The sequence below is a fragment of the Periplaneta americana genome, chromosome 4 (assembly GCF_040183065.1).
Source record: "Periplaneta americana isolate PAMFEO1 chromosome 4, P.americana_PAMFEO1_priV1, whole genome shotgun sequence".
NCBI lineage: Eukaryota > Metazoa > Arthropoda > Insecta > Blattodea > Blattidae > Periplaneta > Periplaneta americana.
In genome coordinates, this window is record NC_091120.1 from 163,515,550 (window position 1) to 163,539,609 (window position 24,060).

Genomic DNA, 24,060 nt, shown 5'->3' on the forward strand with positions numbered 1-24,060 from the left:
TCATTAGCATGACTCAGGGTCACCGCAGAGACATCACAAAACAATCACAAGACACTGAACATACACCCAATCCCGTGAACGGAAGATACATTTTTTTCCATTTCCCACGCCGGGAATCGAACCTTGGACCGTTTGATCGGGATGCAGAAGTGCTACCAACATATTTACAGCAGCGGACTACAATGCTGTATACTAAAAACATAACAATATTAATTTTAAAGGCATATTGGTTCCGTTAAGTGCAATGTTAATTGATGAAAGAGTTCTATTCAGTCAATACTTAACATAAAAACACAATAAAACATGTTATGACAACATTTAAATAGGTTTAAACAAACGTTTTCGCCAATTTTGATTGGTATCTTCAGGTCGGTATGTCGAATAGAACATGTTATGATAAGTGAACACTTGGTATATAAGGTTAAAAACAGAAGTTAAAAATATGATATACTTAAAAACAGAGAATAGAACTAGCAAAAAGCCACCACGATGTATGTAGAAGCACTATGTTGAAAGGGGCGTGTGTGATCCAAGGAAATGGCGCAACTCTTCCGTCATTGCAGGTACAGCTTTCATGACAGATTTAACGATGCTATCAATTATAATAATATTAATTAATGTATTTATTTATTTAATATATACATTTATTTATTTTATTTTTTAGTTATATGTTTAATGTGAACTGCGATTATTTAGAACTATCCCCTTTAGGCAGTCGTGTACATATTTTTAATTGCTCGAATGTTATCAAGCCAGAACACAGTTGCGCATTGAAACATTGTCATTTTTTTTTTCAATGTTCGTAATTGGCTCTATTAGTTTTGCCATCGTTCGTCTCGTATTCAGTGGTGCCATTGTAGCCCTTAACTACTTCAAACAACAAAATTTTCTCCTTTTCCATAATTTTTATCTTTTATTTCTTTTAATGTATCAAAAAATTTAATTGCTATGCAATTGTTATCACGTTTAGCATCAAATCGTCACGTGAATGCAAGAACTAGGTAACTCGAAATTTGCGTTTTTTAGTTACCTCTTTTATAGCATAGCAAAAATCCCACAAAATGTAATGCAAGAACTAGGCAACTAATCGAACGATATCAGCGACATCTATTTTCCAATATAACAAATAGGTCAAAGAAAACGAGACATATTCCTTAGTGCAATAAATAAGTAAATAGACAATGTCACAAAAAATGAAAAATCAAGTTACCTAGTTCTTGCATTCAGGTGACGAAATGATATCTATTTATTTACGAAATATCGGTTAACTTGTGCAGTGCTGCATCTTTTTACTACGTAATTTCAACTCTTAGCACAAATCCACCTGTCCTTCATAACGCAGTTTGCATTCTGCTAACTTTGAAGATTCAGTACAAAAGGAGTTGTTTTCTAAAAATTATTATTATTATTATTATTATTATTATTATTATTATTATTATTATTATTATTGTTGTTGTTGTAACTAAGAACTAGTAAAACAAGTCAAAACGCAATTTTGGTAATAAAGAAATCCATAGTCTTAGTACACAATATCTTAATAAAAATTTTACAGACTTCCTGTAAAATTGTGTATTATATTATATTATATTATATTATATTATATTATATTATATTATATTATATTATATTTTATTATATTATATTATTCATTCATAGTGTTCTGCCCAAGGGCAGGTCTTTCACTGCAAACCCAGCATTCTTCAGTCTTTCCTATTTTCTGCCTTCCTCTTTGTCTCCTTACATGATCCATAATGTTTATGTCGTCTATCATCTGATACAGTATCTTCTTCTGCCCCGAACTCTTCTCCCGTTCACCATTCCTTCCAGTGCATCCCTCAGAAGGCAGTTTCTTCTCAACCAGTGACCCAACCAATTTCTTTTCCTCTTTCTGATCAGTTTCAGCGTCATTCTTTTTTCACCCACTCTTTCCAACACATCTTCATTTCTTATTCTGTCTGTCTACTTCACACGCTCCATCCTTCACCACATCAACATTTCAAATGCTTCTAGTCGCTCCTCTTCATTTCGTCGTAATGTCCATGTTTCTGCCCTATACAATGCTACACTCCACACAAAGCATTTCACTAGTCTCTTCCTTAGTTTTTTTTCCAAAGTCCACGGAAGATGCTCCTTTTTCTATTAAACGCTTTCCTTGGCATTGCTATCCTCTTTTTGACTTCCTGGCAGGAGCTCATGTTACTGCTTACAGTACACCCAAAGTATTGAAGCTGTCCACTTGCGCTACTGTGTCATGTATAATTCGCAAGGTCACCTTCTTTAATTTTATTATAATAGATTATATTATATTATATTATATTATATTATATTATATTATATTATATTATATTATATTATATTATATTATATTATATTATATTATATTATATTATATTATATTATATAATCGCGCACATCTTAATAATACGTTCACATATATTTATGAAGATGAATTTAGTACGTTTACTTACGTCAGCTTTCACATGATTTACATCATTCTTCACAACATATGCTGAAAATGGCAGCCCCGTTCAGTAAAGCATGTACGAACTCTTTTTATTATGTTTGCGGCCACTTTTTTTGAGCACTCGTACGTTATCTCTGTTGTTATATTCCTCTTTAGTTCCTACAGAGTGTGCGTCCTGTTTTTGTATACGCTTCCTTTAAGATAACCCCACAGGAAGAAATCTGGGGGCGTCAAATCGGGGGAACGTGGGGGCCATAATACTTGAGAAATGTTACGCTCACCAAAAAAACTCGCGCAAAAACTGCATGGTTTCATTAGATGTTTGACATGTGGCACTGTCCTGCTGGAACCAACAATCATGTTCATCATTGTCAAGAAGCGTTGATCCACATTCCCTAAAACGGGCGTTTAATTTCGTTATGGTCGAATCGTTAGGCACTGCCACATCCGGATAATTCCTACGAAATTCGTCTGATCAGTTTCAGCAGACTGTAAAAATAATGTTCAACAATGAAAACTCGTTGCTCCTGGGAAAACGACATGTTTGCCGAGCAGTAAACAAAGGACTACTGCAAACGTCAGTGTATACATACACATTTTTTAATGCATAATTGATAAAGAAGTAGTGTCAAACCACTAGGTTTTTTGCCTACGCATATAAACTGAACAACATGAGAGGAAAACAAGAGGGAGAAAACCACTAAACCAAGATTGAGTGGTGATACCATCAGATTGAGAATAAAGAAAAACTAGTCAAAAACTAAAAGCCTAAGGATTAATGATAGATTTTGGTGTCCTGAATTTTGTGAACTGCCGAGGATAATAATTGCCTAATGATGAGATGAATAGGTTATTACTGGAGTGAAGTTTCTGGTAGAAGTGTCTGGTTGCTTGTAGCAGATGGGTGTGGAGATAGTCAACCTGTAGATCTTCATGGACTTGTGTATTGCTGGTAAACCAGTCGCAGGCAACATACACATCACAATGACGTCTACGCGTAGATTTGTTGCTGTTAATACTCATGATGCTATCTAGCGGTAACCGATAGCATTTTCCAACTGCACTACTCAATATAGACACTGTAATTTTAATGTGCGTGACTTTTGGATCGCTCTGTATTATATTATATTATATTATATTATATTATATTATATTATATTATATTATATTATATGTACTTGGACCTCAGAAACACGCCCAATACAGGACTTCTTACATATATTGCCCTTTAATTAAGGTAGTTCTTATATAGTGGACTGATATTCACGTATGACACATGCATCAAAATCCATTTTTTGAAATTTCGAGGTGATTAAACATGGTTCGAAACTTGATGTTTGCAGACTATTGACTGTGCAGTCTTCAAAACGGAGTGACTCCCTGTCCAAGCAGCTTCTCGTACATTTGTTATTTGTTATGTAAATTAATCATTAACGAATGGGCGTTGCCAACCACAACTGAGTACCAACTCTCTCCCCTCTTCTCTCCCCCACCCGCTCCGAAACTTCCCTCCGTTTGTTCCAGTCATGTACTGCGTCTCGCCTGCACAGAGATAGAAAGAGAAAATTTATGTGTTGATGCAATTGTTGTTATTGACGTTTTTCGAAAGTGGAACAACGATAATTGCGAAGTTGGAAAAAGTGTAGAGGGGAGAAATGTTCAAGGGACTTTTCTCTCCTTTCTAGCCTGGTTTACACCACATAAATGGAACAAACATGTGCAATTAATCTGTATTATTATTGTTATTATTATTATTATTATTATTATTATTATTATTATTATTATTATTATTATTATTATTAGCATTAGTAGCAGCAGCAGTAGTAGTACTAATAGTAGTAGTACGAGACGTGATCAAATTAAACCCGTTCAAATCTACATTTATTTTTTTTTTTATTAATGTACAGTAGTGGCAAAAAAAACCGGACCGACCATTGTAGCTGATTTCAGAGCCTTCTTCACTTCAGAGCACGATAGACTGGTAACTAAGGCTTTCGTGGTTCGAATCCTGCCTGGGAAGGAAACATTTTTTTTTTTTTTTTGTTTCTCATTCAAATTTATTCCCAATACTAGCCGTACCTGTGCGCTCCGCTGCACCCGTTAGAAATAAATATAAAGTAATTACATAATTAAAATAGGACATTTGATCCAGGGAACATTCGTGTTTGATAGAAGGATAAATCGTTTAATATGTTACTTGCATCCAAATAATTAAAATGCGATCATTTTGGTCCAGAGACACTCATTTGGTGCAATGACAATTCCTTTAACATGTTTCTTAATTTTTATTGCATGCAACCATAGTTTAATGAAGATTGACATCATTTAGATTTAATGTGTATATTTTATTTTACTTGTTATAGGTTTCCATTGAATTATGCTAATAACTTAATTTTAACCCTTGTTTTCTACGTATTCAGTAAATGGCGCTTGGCCCACTTGGTACTGAACTCTTCAAATAACTTAAATTATATTATATAATATTACATATTATATTATATTATATTATATTATATTATATTATATTATATTATATTATATTATATTATATTATATTATATTATATTATATTATATTATATCAGAAGTTACTGTAATAACATTATAGCATTATGTCCATCTAGAGAAATTACACTTTCCAGTGGTGAAATAATAATTAATTATACAAATCGGTTAATTTAGCTTCTGATATTACTTCATACAAACACAGAAACATTCTGTGTAAGCTATCTTTCATAGCTTTCGATTGTTGCTGTCCAAGGCCCCTTATAGACGAAGTCATTTGTTTTTTATTTCATTATACGACCTTAGATGGCAGTTATTTTAATTTTAAAACTCATTTATCTCATTAAATATCAGTCCTATCAAACTTTTTCAAGGAATAAAACTTATCGCAAATTATTTGTAAAGAAACTTTTGTTACCGTATGTAACATTGTTCACAAAAATCACTAATAAGCGAGATATTTCGATTTATTTAATTCAGGCCTCCTTATAACCCCCCTTTTAAATAATGTATTTTGAATGCCTTACAGCTTAAAATCTAAGTTACAACGAACTTAATTTATATTCGAATTTTCATCGAAATCCGTTCAGCCATTATCGCGTGAAAAGGTAACAAACATACAGACAGACATACAAACAAAAATTTCAAAAAAGCGATTTTCGGTTTCAGGGTGGTTAAATATATATGTTAGGACCAATTATTTTTGGAAAATCGAGAATTACCAGAAAAATTTCGGCTACAGATTTATTATTAGTATAGATTATTCGAATCACTAGATCCATCCACCTGAATTTTGTAGAACTATGTCCTCATTCGTTAAATTAATGCTTTATCAGTTAACAATGTTATTCGAATCGCTAGTTTCACTTACCTGAATCTTGTAGAACTATGTCCTCATTCGTTAAATGCTTTATCAGTTAACAATATTATTCGAATCGCTAGTTCCATCTACCTGGATCTTGTAGAACTATGTCCTCATTCGTTAAATGCTTTATCTCATATACCCTTGCTGGTTGCTCATATTCAAGATCTACGGATCACATACAGGAATAAGCTACTTCATCATGCCAACCCTTTACTAAGAGACATAACATAAATTCAAACAAATACTTCCATCTTTGACGGTCTTATTAATCTGTTTTCTTTAACATAACCTATTTAAATTTCAATTTGTAAAATCATATTTTTGTAAAAGGCAAGGGTCCAAGAGACCTGGTACTTTTAATAAAATAATTTTAAAACTCAAAAAAAAAAAAAAAAAAAAAAAAAATGCTTTATCAGTTAACAATATTATTCGAATCACTAGTTCCATCTACCTGAATCTTGTAGAACTATGTCCTCATTCGTTAAATTCTTTAACAGTTAACAATATTATTCGTTAGTAAACTAACAAAATTTTCGAGGAACCCAGCAGTAAATTTACGGCATTAGTAACTTTAAGAACTGGTAACTAATGAGAAACTGAAAATATCATTTGTTAGAAATGACCCTCTCATTAGGTTAAGATTGCGCCATTCTGTTTATGTTCATTTTACAACAATGTGTTTTTAAATATATATGTAAGTTCACCCCTGGACATTAAACGAGTGTAATTTTTACGGATACGAAGATTGCTAAGCAGCGGGAATTACATTTCAGCGTGAAAATATTTTATTTCAGGACTGTATGTGAACGCGTTCTGAATTTATTCTGCTGTCGCGATAGCTGCATTGGTATTCAATTTGGTAAATGGGATAAAAACGTTGGTACATTCACGGCGATAAACAACTCCAGCGAAGGATTTTTAATTTAAAATGTGTTACCACCAAATATAAAAAGTAATTACAAAAAGAGTTCTGACGGCAGAACTCATTAGAACGAAGTGTGTAATGTGTTATGATTTGGACTGCTAGCACTGTTTGTGTAAAGCTGTGCCTCCTTTGTGGCATCTGGATCACAAGTTACGAGGCAATAATCTAGATTATAGAATGCATGACTTTTGGAGTGTTCGTTTAAAAGCTTCTCTTTCTTTCTTATTTCTTTCCTTTCCACTTTTTACGATATTTTATTACTTAAGGGGTTAGGTACAGCTTACAACAGTAAAACTTTTAGAAATATTCAACATTTTTTTCCTCCATTTCTGTATATTGTACAATAATGAAAATTGGCATGTGTAAAACACTGTCCTACTATATGAAAAAAAAATATTTTTACGATTTAAAAAAATTATTGATATAGGCCTATATGTATTTTGTTTTTTCAAAATTCATAACGGTGGTAGTTCACTATGCAGTGATGAAGCGTTTTCCTCATAACTCATAAACTTGTTAACTTTTCATGTTTTCTCTTTTTTATTTTATTGCTGAAACTCATGCTCTTTCAACTACATTCCTTAATAAATAATATTTTTTGCGTTATATGAAAATACTGATATTTGACCATTTTTAAATGAATGTATTTTTTATCAGACAATCTATGAAAGATAGAGAAGTGATCTTGCATCATATTATATATAAACATGCATAAATACACACACAAATTTCATCATAGAATGTTCTATAATTTTTACTTATATGGGAAACGCTTCACCACTGCACAGTGAACTGAATTTTGAAAAAAAAAATGTAAATAATTTTTTTTAAATCGTAAATATATATATATATATATATATTTTTTTTTTTTTTTTTTTTTGCATATAGCAGAAGGACAGTGTTTTACACGTAGTAATTTTCATTATTGTACAAGATACAGTAATGGAGGAAAAAAATGTTTAATATTTCCAAAACTTTTACTGTTATAAGCTGTACCTAACCTCTTAAAGGAATTCCATATATCTTGAAGACGACATACCTTTTGAAATGTGTATTTTTGCTTCGCTGCTTCTCAACATTCTTTTACAATGCACCCTTTCACCATTCATCATACTATCATCCCCCCTCCCATGTTGACTGAATAATAATGCATGTAACATTGAAAATAATTTATTTGATATACTAATGCATACACTTTTATCTCATTTATTTCTATTTTATAGTCCATATTTCCACTTTCCCTCCTAAAACCCTAAATATTTCCTCCTTGGTTGCGAACTACTGGTTTAAATTATGAGTGTGCCGTGGGAATTTAAATTATAGGCCTACCTATATTCAAAAAGGTTGAAAAACGCTGCTCTAAAGGCATATTTTGTAAATAATAATGTAAAATTGTTTCAGATAGTTTAGAAACGAAGGTATTGTAGCTTTGAAATATTTATTTCATATTTTGACAAAATAAATTTTATGTTTTGGTAAGATTTTCTTCGTATTTTGCCGGTCTCTACTGATTACCCTTCATTTATATACAGGGTGATTCACAAGAATTTACTGTCCCTTACAAAGCTTATTTCCGAAGACATTCTGAGCAGATAAAGAATGAACTTTTCAGGAGTATCGGTTCTTTAATTAGCTAGTATTCTGAAGCTAAAAATGTGTTGTGAAATTCCATAGTTGCTATATACAGAATTTTTTCTTGATCTTTTAATACAAAATTACTTTTCTTACGCGTTTCTCACAACAATTGTTACAAATCACGCCATTCTAGTAAATTATTTAATACTGTACATTAGGATGCATAATTAAACTGTAAAGAATCAAGTCCTAAAGTCGTACGATTTGTAACAATTTTTATGATAAGTGCGTAAGAACGATGTCATTTTTAGTTAAAAATTGAAAAACAAAATCTGTACAAAGCAATTAACAACATATTTTTAGCCTCAGAATACTAGTCAATTAAAGAAATGACACTTCTGAGTTCATTCTCTATTTGTAATATTTTTTTTACCCTAAAAACTAAAGAAGGAAGGTAATTTACTAACAATTTCAAATTAGTGTAACTCTGAAAATATTGAGATTAGGGCAAATGTTTATATGAAATTGTTTATTCAGAATGTCTTCGGAAATAAACTCCGTAAGTGACGGTAAATCCTCGTGAATAACCCTGTATACACTGTAGAATATAAGGGCATTGGCTGCCGTTATTTGAAAGAGTGATCGGAGACAATGTTTGGAATAAAAAAATGCTTTGATATATTTCATATTAATTTTCACGTTTATTTTCAAAGAAAAAAAAATAATATATTCATATTTTCCTTATTCAGGCAATTCCTTTACGGAAAGTCCATTACATAAATTATGATACGTAGGGATACTGGTTTCTTATCGTCGTCGATGAACCTGCGATTACATTATGGTCTTTGAATTAACGGTTCATGAGTTCAAAACGTACGGAGGCTGATGATTGTGATGACCTATAACTTTCTTATTCTGGCTTCCTTCGGAAGGAAAGTGAAGCTTGGAGGAACGCGTCATAGATTTGCGGCATTCCTCGCTTATTTCTCGCCTAAGTTCTATTTTGAGGCTGAGTGAGTAATTTATTTTATTTATTCATTAAAGACATCAGCTCAAAGAATTTGAGTGACCACAAGGGTCCTGAATACAATAAACATGTACAATATGTGATGTGATACATTAAAGAAAAAAGAAAGTTAATTGTTGAAGGCAAATAATATAAGTGAATTAATTGAAATAGAGATGATGATGTAATATTTGAAGAGAATCCTTGATAATATTTATAAGAATAGACATTACAGAATCAAAAGGAATGTGAAGTTCCTTAAGATAATTCCATGTGAATTTTGTGATTGAACCTCTACTGCCAAACAGCAAACCAATGACGGACCATTGTTTAAGAGGGACGTTGTACTTTTGAGAAAGATACGGCAGACTTCTTCTCAATATCAACTTCGGTGGCCTGATTTAGATTCCTTTCGAAACGTATAGTAGGGTCAAGAACAAGAGCCCGTTTTAAGCGTTCATTATAGCAATAATGTCTGCCCGTCTGAAAGAACCATCTGAAGATACACAATGTACTTCCTCATGAATCTCCCAATTTAAAGTTTTTAACGATGTCGCCAAAGCATGTCGTACACGATGATGTCTAGCATTGATCAGCAGCTCGCCTTTAGGGCATTGTCCAAGCACGTGTCCAAGTGTTCCAAGCTCACTACAGTCTGGATGACGGCAGCGGGTTGTGCTTAGAGTTCTGCCCGGTATTGCGCGAACCGCCGAAATATTGCTTGACATTTTTAAAGCATTGGTCCATTCTGAGGAAGATAGGCCCTTTCGATTGCTTACCCATGAGTTAGCCTTGGGGAGATCACTATAAACAATAATCCCTTTACCACGCAAGGTATGGTTTGTCCAAGTGTGGAATACTTCATTTCTTAAGTGTTTACGAATTTTACGACCTGACCAGTTGATAACATCAATAGTGGTGATATTCAATTTTGACAGAGCAGAATCTTTTTCTCTTACAAGGTCCCTAACAATGTGGAGATGACAGTCATCAACACAAAGAAGAGTATTACAGATATTTATGTGTTGCACATAAGCTTCCCAAGATGCTTTCATTAACGAAAGACCACAATATTTTTTAGGGGAGTAAAGCATTCCGTCAGGGCAGTCATGAGGAAGACCAATAAGCTCTTTGCATGCTCCTCTGGTAACTTTATCTAAATCATTAAGAAATACGGTTTTGATTTGGTTGAGTGGAGCACACTGTAAGGGATAAGTAAAGGCCCATTCACAATGAAAATTAAACATAACCGTAACATAAACATAGAAGTTTGCGCCCATGCTACCAAATGGGATCATTCACAATGATTCACATAAGCATTGACATAAACATTACCGTAAGACGTTAACATGAAAGTTTGCAAACTCCAAACTTTCATGCTTATGCTTACGTGATTTGCAAACAGAACACAGTGTGCTGAAGTATACGACAGAATATGAAGAATTGGCGTCGTTGTTATGTTTCCAAGGTTACCAAGTATGTTTGCTGTTATGTTTATGTTCCCATCGTGAATGATGGTATGACTTCTTGATTTTATGTAACGTTAAGTTAACGCTTACTTATGTTTAATTGTCATTGTGAATGAGCCTTAAGAGTGGGCCAGAGATATTGATTCATAATCGTTACCTTTTGGTCAGGTTTTAATAAATTCAAATCATCATTAAATAAACTAGCACTACTATCATCACTACACCACCCAAATCACTGACCACGAGTTGAGAAACACAGACTTTGTGGATTGTTTTGTGTAGCGGAAGTAGGAATTGTTCCGATACGCTAAATATCCTGGCGAATACCAAAGATCGAACGCATTGCCAATGTCGTATTTTTCTAGCTCTTTTCAATCTTGTAGAGTGATATGGTGCCCTCTTTTTTGAGAAGTAAAATAAAATTGACCTTAATGTGAATGTACTTGGAAGTACGGAGGAATATTTTAGTTCTGAAAAGAAGTTTTAATTTATATAGTTGTTTGTTCTGGTAGAGTTCACTCTGTGCCGGAAATAGTCTAAATTTCAAATACCTCGCTGACCCACTTTTCTTTCTCTTCATATGCCAAGAAACACAGGGTGTCACCTAGAATATTAAACGTACACCCAAAGATCTAGATGCTACCATAAACTGCGAGAATATTTATGGTTACTTACATCATGGGACTACCTCTGATTGAGTTTCTGGCTCATACGTATCTATTATCAGGCAGTACATCTAATTCGGTTAAGAGAGAAGTTTTATATAATATTCTTATTGAATTTGGTATTTCCAAGAAACTAGTTCGATTAATTAAAATGTGTCTTAGTGAAACTTACAGCAGAGTCCGTATAGGCCAGCTTCTGTCTGGTGCATTTCCAATTCACTGCGGGCTAAAGCAAGGAGATGCACTATCACCTTTCCTTTTTAACTTCGCTCTAGAATATGCCATTAGGAAAGTTCAGGATAACACAGAGGGTTTGGAATTGAACGGGTTACATCAGCTTCTTCTCTATGCGGATGACGTGAATATGTTAGGAGCAAATGCACAAAAGATTAGGGAAAACACGGAAATTCTACTTGCAGCAAGTAAAGCGATAGGTTTGGAAGTAAATCCCGAAAAGACTAAGTATATGATTATGTCTTGTGACCAGAATATTGTACGAAATGGAAATATAAAAATTGGAGATTTATCCTTCGAAGAGATAGAAAAATTAAAATATCTTGGAGCAACAGTAACAAATATAAATGACACTCGGGAGGGAATTAAACGCAGAATAAATACGGGAAATGCCTGAAATGTCATCTAGTCTGCTGTCAAACAATCTGAGAGTTAGAATTTATGAAACAGTTATATTACCGGTTGTTCTATATGGTTGTGAAACTTGGACTCTCACTTTGAGAGAGGAACAGAGATTAAGAATGTTTGAGAATAAGGTTCTTATGAAAATATTATTGGGGCTAAGAGGGATGAAGTTACGGGAGAATGGAGAAAGTTACACAACGCAGGACTGCACGCATTGTATTCTTCATCTGACATAATTAGGAACATTAAATCCAGACGTTTGAGATGGGCAGGGCATGTAGCACATATGGGAGAATCCATAAATGCATATAGAGTGTTAGTTGGGAGGCCGGAGGGAATAAGACCCTTGGAGAGGCCGGGACGTAGATGGGAGGATAATATTAAAATGGATTTGAGGGAGGTGGGATATGATGATAGAGACTGGATTAATCTTGCTCAGGATAGGGTCCGGTGGCGGGCTTATGTGAGGACGGCAATGAACCTGCGGGTTCCTTAAAAGCCATAAGTAAGCAAGTAACATCTGACTTGACGATATGTGTCAGAGGAAGAGGAATTTTTTGTATGCATCTGAAGTCTGATTAGTGTAATATGAAGCTAATCGGATATGTATGCAATGGAGGGGGAAAGAGATTGACCACACTACCCCACTATCTCTTGACTTAGTTATCTCATAAGTTGTGCCTTATAGATATCACTTTTGAGGTTCAGACATGTCTTCAGACAGTTGAGTAAACAACTTCATAGGATGTTCACTATTAAGAATGTGTAGACTTTCCTGTACAATGTGATACGTTGCTGTAGGTTCTAGTTGCTACAGCGGAGGAATAAGTAGCCTATCGTTTTAAAATAAGTGTGGATAAATTATTAAATTGCAGTAAGAGAAACGGAAGTAGGCCTACCTTTTAAAATGATTCATGTTTATTCCATCATCCTTAAATAAACCTTTTCTATCATTTATCTTGTTTATATTACTTAGGTTATGTTATATTTTTTGCTGTATGAGATTATGGATAATCATATGAGGCGTTCAGAGTTAAAGTGGATCAAGCCCATGAGGCATAGCTTTGAGATAATAGGACTTAAAGTTGTCTTGCTCTAGTGCAGTGGTCGTCAGCACTCGCTGAAATGTGCAATGGGTACGCGGTGCTGTCCCGTGTGCACTGTCGTGCAACAGGGAGAGATAGAGAGCATACCCGCTAGCAGCTACGAGAGCACTATAGTGCACTGCGTTTTCCGCGGGTAAGAGAGGCTAGCCCCAGCGTGCTCTGTGCTGACGACCCCTGTTCTAGAGGAGCCTACTTATTGGGTTGATTTCTAAAACACGGACGAAATCGTGGTTCCAAACCTCGACTTTTAAACCGCGATCGAAGTCTGAATTCTTACGCGATTTCTAAAACGAAGTCGAGACGTGGCTTGAGGAGAAACCGAGGTTCGTGGGTTTTATATATGGCAACGCAGCTAAGAATCGATTTTTATTCCTTTAAACAGTCGATCTTACAAAGAAATGAACATCGGGATTAATATTTTTATTGAATTGCAGTAAGTCACATTCTTTTGTGCGAGATCGTGCGTATTTGCTTGTTTTCCTCACAGAACGAATATGCGGTAAGTGTGAAATACCACATTCAGTATTCCCAACGTAACACACATAACAATTTCCCTCTTCTTACCGCTTAAGCGCGACATTCATTTTACTACTTTAGGCTTTTAACATATTATTTTTAGAGACGTTTAACATAGTAATAATTATAAATTGGAAACTTACCACTGCAATTTCACCTAAATTGCAATGTTAATTATTGTTTTTAAATATTTGCAAAAATTAAGTAAAGTCTACTACTCCACGAAACTTATTGCATTCCTGATACAAGTAACATGTATGTTATATAAATAATATTGTTAAAATATTAAAATGAAAAATAAATCATTACATAACCTTACCGTTTGTTTTAAGTTCGCATTTATAGACTAGGGAACAAAAAAAAGACAGACGTATATCACGGCCTGCTGGAGTATAGTAAACACAGAAAACATTTTACAGCAATAATGTTGAAGAAAGATATTTTGGTGTTCCGAAGTTGGCGTCATTAAACAGAAACCAACATGGAGATTTCATTGCAACTAATTAGAAATTCGTCTTTCAGGTATGTAATAAACGATCTTCGCACAAAATAGTGTACGATACACGAGCGGTATGTTTGTTTTCATGTTCTCGGAAATTAAAAAAGCTCAACTACGTTTCGCTTTTTCAATCTTTTCCTCGACCATGAAAACGTCAACATACCGCTCTTGTAACGTATATTACTATTGTTCTCAACTAAGTTATTGTTACGATTACATTTACTAATTTACAGAGTGCGTTCAAAATCCTATCATTACTTGGTATTTAATAGGGAACCGATTTTTTGGTACCAGAACGATATTTCCCAAATAATTAGCACAAATCGAGCCTTTGTGTTGTAGTTCATAATTTGTTCATAGCTACTACCAATATTAGCTACCTGAAAACCCGGGTCTAACGAATCAATAACCTAAATATTAACTTTGTTAAAATTTTAATTAAAACTAAAATGTTGTATGATTCTATTTTCACATATAGACTAATAGGCCTACTACGTGGAAAGCCTCAGTAGCATAAAACTTAAAATAAGAAGACAATATCACGTTTGCTTCATACATATTCTTGTAGGACCACATCATATTCGAGTATTAAATAAAATGTCCAAAACTACTGTAAATACTAAGAATTAAGTTATATCGTCTTATAGACATAAAGGTGTAATTAATGTAAAATATTATATCTCTCTTCCTTCAAAGCAAGAAGAAGGTGCAAAAAAACTTATCAACCTGGCGCCTCTTGCATTTCGTTGCAGATTATTATTTAGCATTCTTCCTAAATTTTGCGTTGATTCCTTCGAAAATCACATTAAATTATCGTCGTTATATAGTTACAAAGGATTATTCTTGTTTCTCATCACTCTAATCCGGGATTTAATATTCGTAAACTCAAATTTTCCTTTCATAGTCATCCAGCTGATCTACTGCCTCCATCTTGTATACATGAAGCCGTGATTTTAAACCTGCCCCAGCCGTGGTCTCTGCTTTCTGAACATGGTTTCGAGCCGCGGCTCAGGAAAATGAAAAAGACCTCGTTTTATAAATCCAAACGCGGTTTAAAGCCATGGCCGTGATCTAGACTTCGTTTTAGAAATCGACCCATTGTGTAACTAAATTCCTACTTGAACATGAAAGAATATTATTAAGCATTGCGCGGACAACACAACAGACTCAAGAAAAGGGACATTTGTCTAAAGAATGAAATGACTTTCAACATTTCTGTCGGAAATCAAAGCTGAATCCAATTTGTTTATAACTAGAGACTCTATGATTTGAGCTTCAGAGGAGGACCAGATAAAATAATGACTACAAAAAATTATTCGCTAATCAAATTCTCAACATTCCCGCTGCTGTTGACTCCAGAGAAGGAAGAGGGAGTGTCAAGACGCCGAACCATTAATCATATTCCAGCCTCTCTCTGCGGATCTCTGCGTCATCTGATGAGATAATTAAGGGAAACGATGCCCCAAATGGCTTGCGTCGGTGATTGATCAGCGGACCACATAATGGCCCAGACATAGAGCATAGTTTCTGATATTAATGATAGGCCTATCAACGACTTACTCCTTGATTTACTATTCACTGACTCAATGATTCATTCGCAGAGCGAATCGCACACTCTATGAGAGCGATCCACACAATCTCAATACTCACTGACAGACATTGTGCACTTCTAATGGTTCCCATACACGCACAATTCATCTACAGTTCCGAGCTGTGACAAATCTGGCCTTCAGTTAAGATTTCGACACACACACGCAGGCGGTCGAAAGGTTTAGGCCTGTAGTTGAATAAAAATGACGCTAAACTGTGTATGTCCGTATCAGGGTTGCCAGATTGAGTTTACATGAAGTCGCCAAATCTTAGTGCTAGTACAGTCTAGCATATACAGTCACGAAGCTCAATACGTAGGAAATGTGCATCCATAGATAGATGCCAACCACTAGGATCGCTACTATCGCCTCGTTACAGACAATGCGAAATAGTACCGGCAGAGTCTATTGTTCCTAGCACCCTCAAGAACTCAAGCTTCGTGACTGTATATACTAGATTGTGGTGCTAGTGTAGCCCAATGTCGCCAATTTTCTACTTTAAAAATAAGTAATCTCAATATATGCGTTTTTATAATAATATAATATTGTTAGACCTACTTTATGTCATATTTGAAGAGTCCACTGCAAGAATGATGGATGTCACTTTCTTGTCGAAAATGAACCAAGACTGTCAATGCATAGCTTAAGACATATAGAATGTACATAGAGAGTTGTATGGCATTAACACTGATAGTCATTGTCCAGTAATGATCGAAAAATCACAGTTAAGCTTTGAGCGCTAAGCATTTCAAACTGTCAATTGCTTCTCCTGCAAAATGTATTCCAAATGACATCCATCATTCTTGCAGTGGACTCTTCATTTAGTATTTATGGCATACGCTTTGCATTGGCTTTCGTGCCGATCTTTCCAAATTTTCCCCACTTCTCCAATTTTGCACAACACAAGTCACTGTTATACCCCCCGCCCCTACAAATTAAACCAATCTCAATATTAACACCTTCGAAATAATTAAATATTTAGGGAGCTGAAGTAGAAACGGTTAGATTGCTATTTTTCACGTTGTTAGAAAATTCTCTAAAATGCTTCATCTATAAATTCAGTATTGATGATTTTATTGGTCTCAAATTAAGAAAAAATAGCGCAGTAAGCCTGCTTCCTGGGGCGAGGAATAAATAGCGATACGTTTGTTTAAACAAGTGTCAAAGATCGGTGAAAAGTTCCGGCGCCCAACTATAATGTTGAGAATAAACACAAACAACTATAATAAAGTTTTCTTGGATATAAAAACAAGTTCCGGCGTGTCAACAATGATAAGTCTAATATTTCATATCAAGCATTGAATCGGTGAGCTCAAAAACCATTCAAACCCACTTTTGGCCATTCATTTTCTGCAAATTTGAAATTAAATTTCGGATATTTCCACAAGTGTTACAACTTTAAAAGTTTTTATACTACTTTGTCTTGATCTCTAAAACAACCAGAAATATTAATACTAATTAGGTAAGAAATAAAAAAAAAGTTTTGCATTCTCCAAAGTTGTGTAAATGGACTTGAATGGTTATTGATCTTACCACTTCAATTGTATTAGCGATGTATCAGCAATGGACTACTCAATAAAATTAAATTAATAAACGATTAAGTGATTTGTCCTATGTCGCCCAAATTTCACAAAATTTCGAGCGAAATTCGCCTAAATGGCGTTAGTTGCAATTCTTAAAAAAATATGTCGCAAAATCTCTGTTTATATAGTCCAAACGGCGAAATATCGCCCAAACTGGCAACCTTGGTCCATATATTCGCATATTGTGCCTGCAGGTCGGAATTTTCAGCTTAGTAAAAGTTTTTGCTCTTAACAATGAGTTCTACTATGGGTGATCATCTGATTACACATTTATTAGTAGATTTATTGATTTACTGTAGGCCTAGACCACTCGTTTTTTTTTTTGGAACATCGTCTAAATAATATAGCAATAGAAAAGTAAAATTACAAGCATAACATGAAAAATTGGTGACCTGTTACAAGACAACGAAGGCACTGTTGATACAGTTAAAAAGAAAATTAATAACATTCGCAGTGCTTTTCGTAAGGAACATGATTTTATTTCAGTTACAGTTTTTGTACATTTGATTTTAAATAAGTATTTGTATAATGCACAGTGTAGTTAATCAATACTTACTTTCATATACTTCGCCTTCAGAGCTTTATACAGGGCGTCTCCAACCTTCAGGGTCAAAATTATACAGATGATAGAGGACTCTAAACTGAGCATTTGATATAAGAAACCAGTGCAGTGGTCGTAAATGGATATTTCGGACGCCACGAGATCTTGAAAGTGTATGTGAGGGACGTGTAAGCTGCTTTAATTTTGATAACAAACAACTGCCTAGCGCTTCCATGGTGATACTTGTTATTTGTTATTGCTTGCAAAATTTGATGCGTCGTTGTAATACATGTATTGAGACAGGTGGTCGCCATTTTCAACAACTGCTCTGAGCTCTTAAGTTATTGTTGGAAATGAAACAGTAAATATCTTGTTGTTTGCAAGGGAATTGTAACACTGTTCACTTTATATCCATGATCATCTGGGCAACAGATTTTTCTCTGCCTGCCTCATTGTACAACAGACACCAGGGATGTTCAAGAGAGTGGAGCAAAATTTCATTGTTCTGGATGTATCAACGCTGATGATCACCACTTTGAACAGTTGCTATGAGATGTAAGTTGTTTATGTGTGTAAAAAATTTAAGCAGCTTCCAAAAATGTTCTTCAAACTTATTACTTGTTCAAGACCTTATAGCTCCTGAAATGTGCATTTCAGACCACTGGTTCCTTGTGTAAAAATGCTCAGTTTACAGTCCTCTATCATATGCATAATTTTGACTCTAAAGATTGGAGAGACATTCTTTATATAAAATGGCATGTTTCTGGAAAGATTTTTCCAATTGCTTGTGGAGAGATGACTGCAGAAAATTTTAAATCTTCAAATGTTGCCAGTTGCTAAATATCTTAACGTCACTACTAATATTTCGCGCGCACTGATTGCACTACTCATTATTGTATTTTTCTCCGAATATAAGATTTGATTATTTTCAATAATTTTCCGAAATATTATTCATCAATTCTTAAATATGTTTCCAAATCTTCACTGCTAATATTTTGCAGACATTCCAGACGCTTCATGTGTGACATATTTTTCACGATTTAACAACCACTTTTTCATCCACTGTCGTTTTCGATTTTGTTTTGATGTTAAGGGCAGCAACATTAGAAACAATGTAATCTTCATTCCGGTTTTTATGACGGTACGCACCATTTTTACAATGGAATTGAACTAAAACTTTTCACGTATATATCAGATTGCTAGAGTGTGTGTGTGTGTGCGTGCGTGCGTGCGTGCGTGCGCGCGCGCGGTGAACAGACAGTCGAACTGCAGTCCTGGGACCATTCCATCAGACTGTTAGTTCACAACTGTCAGCATGGACTGAATAATGTGTGGCCTCCTTCAGTGATCTACCGTTCTGAACTGACAGTCTCTGAACTTCTGGCGGACTAGGGCTTAATGTATAAAGACAGACGACTGGAGAGTAATAATTAGTTCAGAAAATGTACAGAGATTACGACTTGGTCGTATTGTATAATATTGCACTCGGTTTACGTACATTAATCTGGTTCAAATCTAATCTGAGTTCGGAAAAGTGACGTTGCAACACAAAAAACAATGAATTGCCCGTGCGAAATTCGTTTGCTCGTTGAATAATAAGCAGTAGTACAATCCAGTTTCCAGCAACTCACGACAATGTAGTGACTGCACGGGTCAAGTAAATTATGCATTGGAATGTAACTAAGAAACAACGATCTGCAAATTTCTCGCAAAAAGAAAAGATCTAAGTGTTAGATGTACTTCTGTTGAAATATATTATATAAACATGACGTCATTCAAATTCTTTATCAGAGATCGGAAACAACCCTGTAGAATCTACTACATTTGTTATTGCCAAATATGGAGTAACTATTATTTTATCAAACAACATACTCTTTTGCATGGCAACGTCTCTCGCTGGCTCTCTATATTATATCATAGATGTCCAATTGTACAGTAACTCTTACGAGGTAACTCCTGGCGTAAGCAACCCGGAGCGCATAGTCTTTAAGATCGTTTTTCCTATTTTATATGGAAAGTTATCGACCTTAGCAGAGCATGCTTGGCGTGCAACATCTCCTGGTTTGGACACCCATGCTATGTATACTGTAAATATCCCTTGGTACTTTGTGAACATATGGAGAAGATCTTGCATGTTTTGCAGGTGGAGCTCAAGGGCCTGAGCGGTCCCATCGAGTTCAAAGAAGGGCGACGAATTCAGTTCAAGCTTGACCTGTTAAAGCTCAAGCAGCATGCCCTCGTCAAAGTGGGTGAGTGGAGCCCCAGCGGGGGTGTCAACATCACCGACCGCAGCGCATTCTTCGACCCTGGCACCATGAACGTCACCCTCGTCGTCATCACCATCCTTGTAAGTAGTAGAAAATTGCGTAACAAAATTCTCACCTCCTTCAGTGGTGATGGTAGATGCAATGCTGTGGTTTTGTGCAAGTAAATGATGTCCAAAAATCCTCGAAGGAGAAAGCCTTCTTCTTCTTGAAAGGGTAGCTCGAATTTTGGTGGCTTGTTGACATAGTTCAACTGAGACCTGATTGACTTATATATTGGGCAAATACTGTATGTTATGCTGTACATTTACTTACAGAACCTGTATTTTAAACTAAATTATTGAGCGTTATTCCTATACTTTCAACAGTAGGTCAATACCAGACGTGCTGATAGTTTTCTAATAAATTGATTAGGCTTAACGAATATTTCTTGACATGATAATTACTTCACGAACGAAAGTTGAGAAATAATTATCCAATGACAAGAAACTTGAGTTTAAAGCGAAATAAAATCGTTCCAGAAAATTATCACCAAGAGTCGTATTAAACTGGATAATTCCCACGCCAAAATGAATGTTATTACATGAGTACATTCCATTACTTTTCTGTGAAAGTAGAGGATATAGATGCACACCTAAGTCTTGTGGAATATGATATTCGTTAATAAAAGTTTGAGAAAATAAAGACCTAGGGCTTCTTGAAACAATACAGGTAATCATTTGAGATTATTATACTATAGGACTAACGTTTTATTGTGAAATTCGTAAGTTACTATGTCTTTAATATGCCAAAAATATTGGTGGTGGAGCATAATACCTGAAGAAACAAGTCAAATAATGTTTTTCTGTACTGTCAAGGTTTTCCGAGAAATGGGTTTTGTGAGTCTAACTTTCTAAAAATTAAAATAAACAGTCATTATTTATTTTGCTCGATACGTACGCTGAAGCAGTTGATACTCTATTGTATACTGATATGTGCTGGGCGCAAAGTCATTGTCAGTGGCATCACGTTCAATCGAAATGTAAACAAATATTAGACTACTGTCAATCTTAAAAGCATGGTATTTGACTAATTAAAATGAAATTATAAGGACTAATCAAATTTCACAAGAAATGTTGTTTAGTAGACTGTATTGTCCATGTAATTTTGGAAATTTATATCTGTATAGGGAAAAGGAACCAGCCATCCTACCCCATTATCTCTTGGCTTAGTTGCCTCATGTGTGAGCTTTATGGTATCACTTATGAGGTTCAGCCCTGTCTTCGGAAAGTTGACTAAACAAAAACACTCTGTATAAATAATACTTTATTTTGAACTAGATATTATTTATTTGTACTTGAAAATTATACATTATATTGCGAATTCACTTTAATAGTAATTAAGACTAAAATATTTCATAATATTAATGACAATCTCATGTTTACTTTGTGTCCTTGATGTAAGCTACTATATCCTCTTAAACTTTACACCAAGTTGGGAAAAAAAACTATTGAAATACTCGCTGGGAAAATTCATGTTCTGGGAATAATACGTTAATTAAGTAGTAAAATATCGCTGAAATCGAAAAGTATTGGGAATAAATTTGAATAAGGAACACAAAAAAGTTTCCTTCCCAGACAGGATTCGAACCACGAAAGTCTTAGTTACCAGTCTATCGTGCTCTGGAGTGAATAAGGCTCTGAAATCAGCTACAAGGGTCGGTCCGGTTTTTTTGCCACCATTGTACATTAATTACAATAATATTATTCTCGGTTCTTAGGAAAATATTTGAGGCTAAAAGGGATGAAGTTACAGGAGAATGGAGAAAGTTACACAACGCAGAGCTGCACGCATTGTATCCTTCACCCAACATAATTAGGAACATTAAATCCAGACGTTTGAGATGGGCAGGGCATGTATCACGTATGGGCGAATCCAGAAATACATATAGAGTGTTAGTTGGGAGGCCAGAGGGAAAAAGACCTTTGGGGAGGCCGAGACGTAGATGGGAAGATAATATTAAAATGGATTTGAGGGAGGTGGGATGTGATGACAGAGACTGGATTAATCTTGCTCAGGATAGGGACCAATGGCGGGCTTATGTGAGGGCGGCAATGAATCTCCGGGGTCCTTAAAAGCCAATAAGTAAGTAAGTAATATTATTCTCGGTGTAAAACATCACATAGCTGTATCTGAATAAGGACATCATTATACTTGACGGACATTTTCAATGTAAGAGAAATAAACTCCACAAATAATTCCGTATCTGCAAAGCAAAGTCAAAAGACGTAGGCTAAGTCAAAAGACAAAGCAATAGCATTTGTGAAGGTGTATCAAATTCTACAATTCGAAGTCGAAGATTCGCAAACTGGGTAAAAGAATATCGTCCCATTTTGGAAAATACAAAGAATGCGAAGGATAATACCAAATGCAATCAAAGGATTAAACCTTTGGCAATGATCTGTGAAAACATAAACTTGCGTCAAAGAGTGTAAACTCTATTTGTTGTTTTGCGTTTTCTCTGTTTCGGTTTCAATTCTCCTCTTCAGCTAGAGAAGTGTGATGACAAAAATTCTGTCGATCACTACTCTAGGACAGAGTGGAGAAGGAAAGATCTCTATTGAGAAATTACAAATTTTAGAAATTCTGTATCTTTTCAAACATGTCTTGAGATTATGGTAAACGACCCTGACCTATTACACCCTTCTCTGACTCTCTAACTACATCCGCCACATGAACGAATCGGCTACTGATATGTGAAAATTTGTGATCTCAGTGTGAAAACTCTATACCTGTTAGTTTTACGCTTAAGTTAACATTTACTTCCCCCTTTTATTAAAATTAAGTAAAATAAAAAGAAAATCAATTTTAAATGTTATAAACATACATTGATCTGAAAGTTGAGTGTAAAAGGCGTGTATGTACTCAATCCCAAGTATCTTAATGTCAGATTTGTCCCATCATTACTGCTATTTATTATACAAATGGGTAATTCCATTACATACATTATTATATATAGTGCTTCAGAAATACTTTGACAAACCTTGGGGGCATGTTCTTCACACCAAAACAAAAAAAAAGTTCTCATATACATATGTCCGAAAATCCTTAGTCTTTTATTTATTGATGAAAGAACATAATGAAACATCTGTTAGATATTGTCAGCTTGGTAGCAAGTGTTGCAACGTTAATCAATTCAGAAACTCATAACAAATGTGCAAAATGTTCTCTTCTTGCTTCCACAAGAACATCATTCGATTATCTAACAAAATGAATATTATTAACGTTTACAAACTTAAATTAAGTTGTTGGATTATATCTAGAAATGCGTTGAACGTAAACTTTCATTGTTATGAGTTTCTGAATTGATTAAAGTTGCAACACTTGCTACCAAGCTGACAGTATCTAACAGATGTTTCATTATGTTCTTTCATTAATAACTAAAAAACTGATGATTTTCGGACATAAGTTTATGAGAACTTCTTTCTTGTTTTGGTGTGAGAAACATCCTCTCAAGGTTTGTCAAAGTATTTTTGAAACACCCTCTATTATTCACCTAATACGTAATATGTTAAAACGTGATAAATATTTGGGTGGTTGTTGAATTTTGAATCAGTCAATATAATCGTATCATTGTCTATAAGTTCATTTAAAAAATTTCTTGAATTTTACAGTCGAAACAATTTGTTATTAAACAATATTTCTGTTTTTTTTTTTCAAACCGAGATAATTTTGAATCTCCGAGACATAACACAACCTATTAAAGCTGCAATCTTTTACAAATGATCACTTTTAAATGTGAATTCCAATGTTTGTCTTATCATTTGAGATGTTTTTCTTCATTTTAAAATTCTTTAGTTCAGAAAGTAAT

The 24,060-nt window shown here is 34.6% G+C and overlaps 1 protein-coding gene across 2 annotated transcripts in view; it reads left to right on the forward strand.

Annotated features, from left to right (window-relative positions):
* LOC138698379 (glutamate receptor ionotropic, kainate 2-like) overlaps positions 1-24,060 on the forward strand; it is a 1,224,444-nt gene that overhangs the window by 1,090,797 nt on the left and 109,587 nt on the right. For both annotated transcript variants that reach the window (XM_069824251.1, XM_069824250.1), the window contains exon 9: positions 20,090-20,293. In XM_069824251.1, the coding sequence (XP_069680352.1) occupies positions 20,090-20,293 (204 nt within the window). The remainder of the gene's footprint in view (positions 1-20,089; positions 20,294-24,060) is intronic.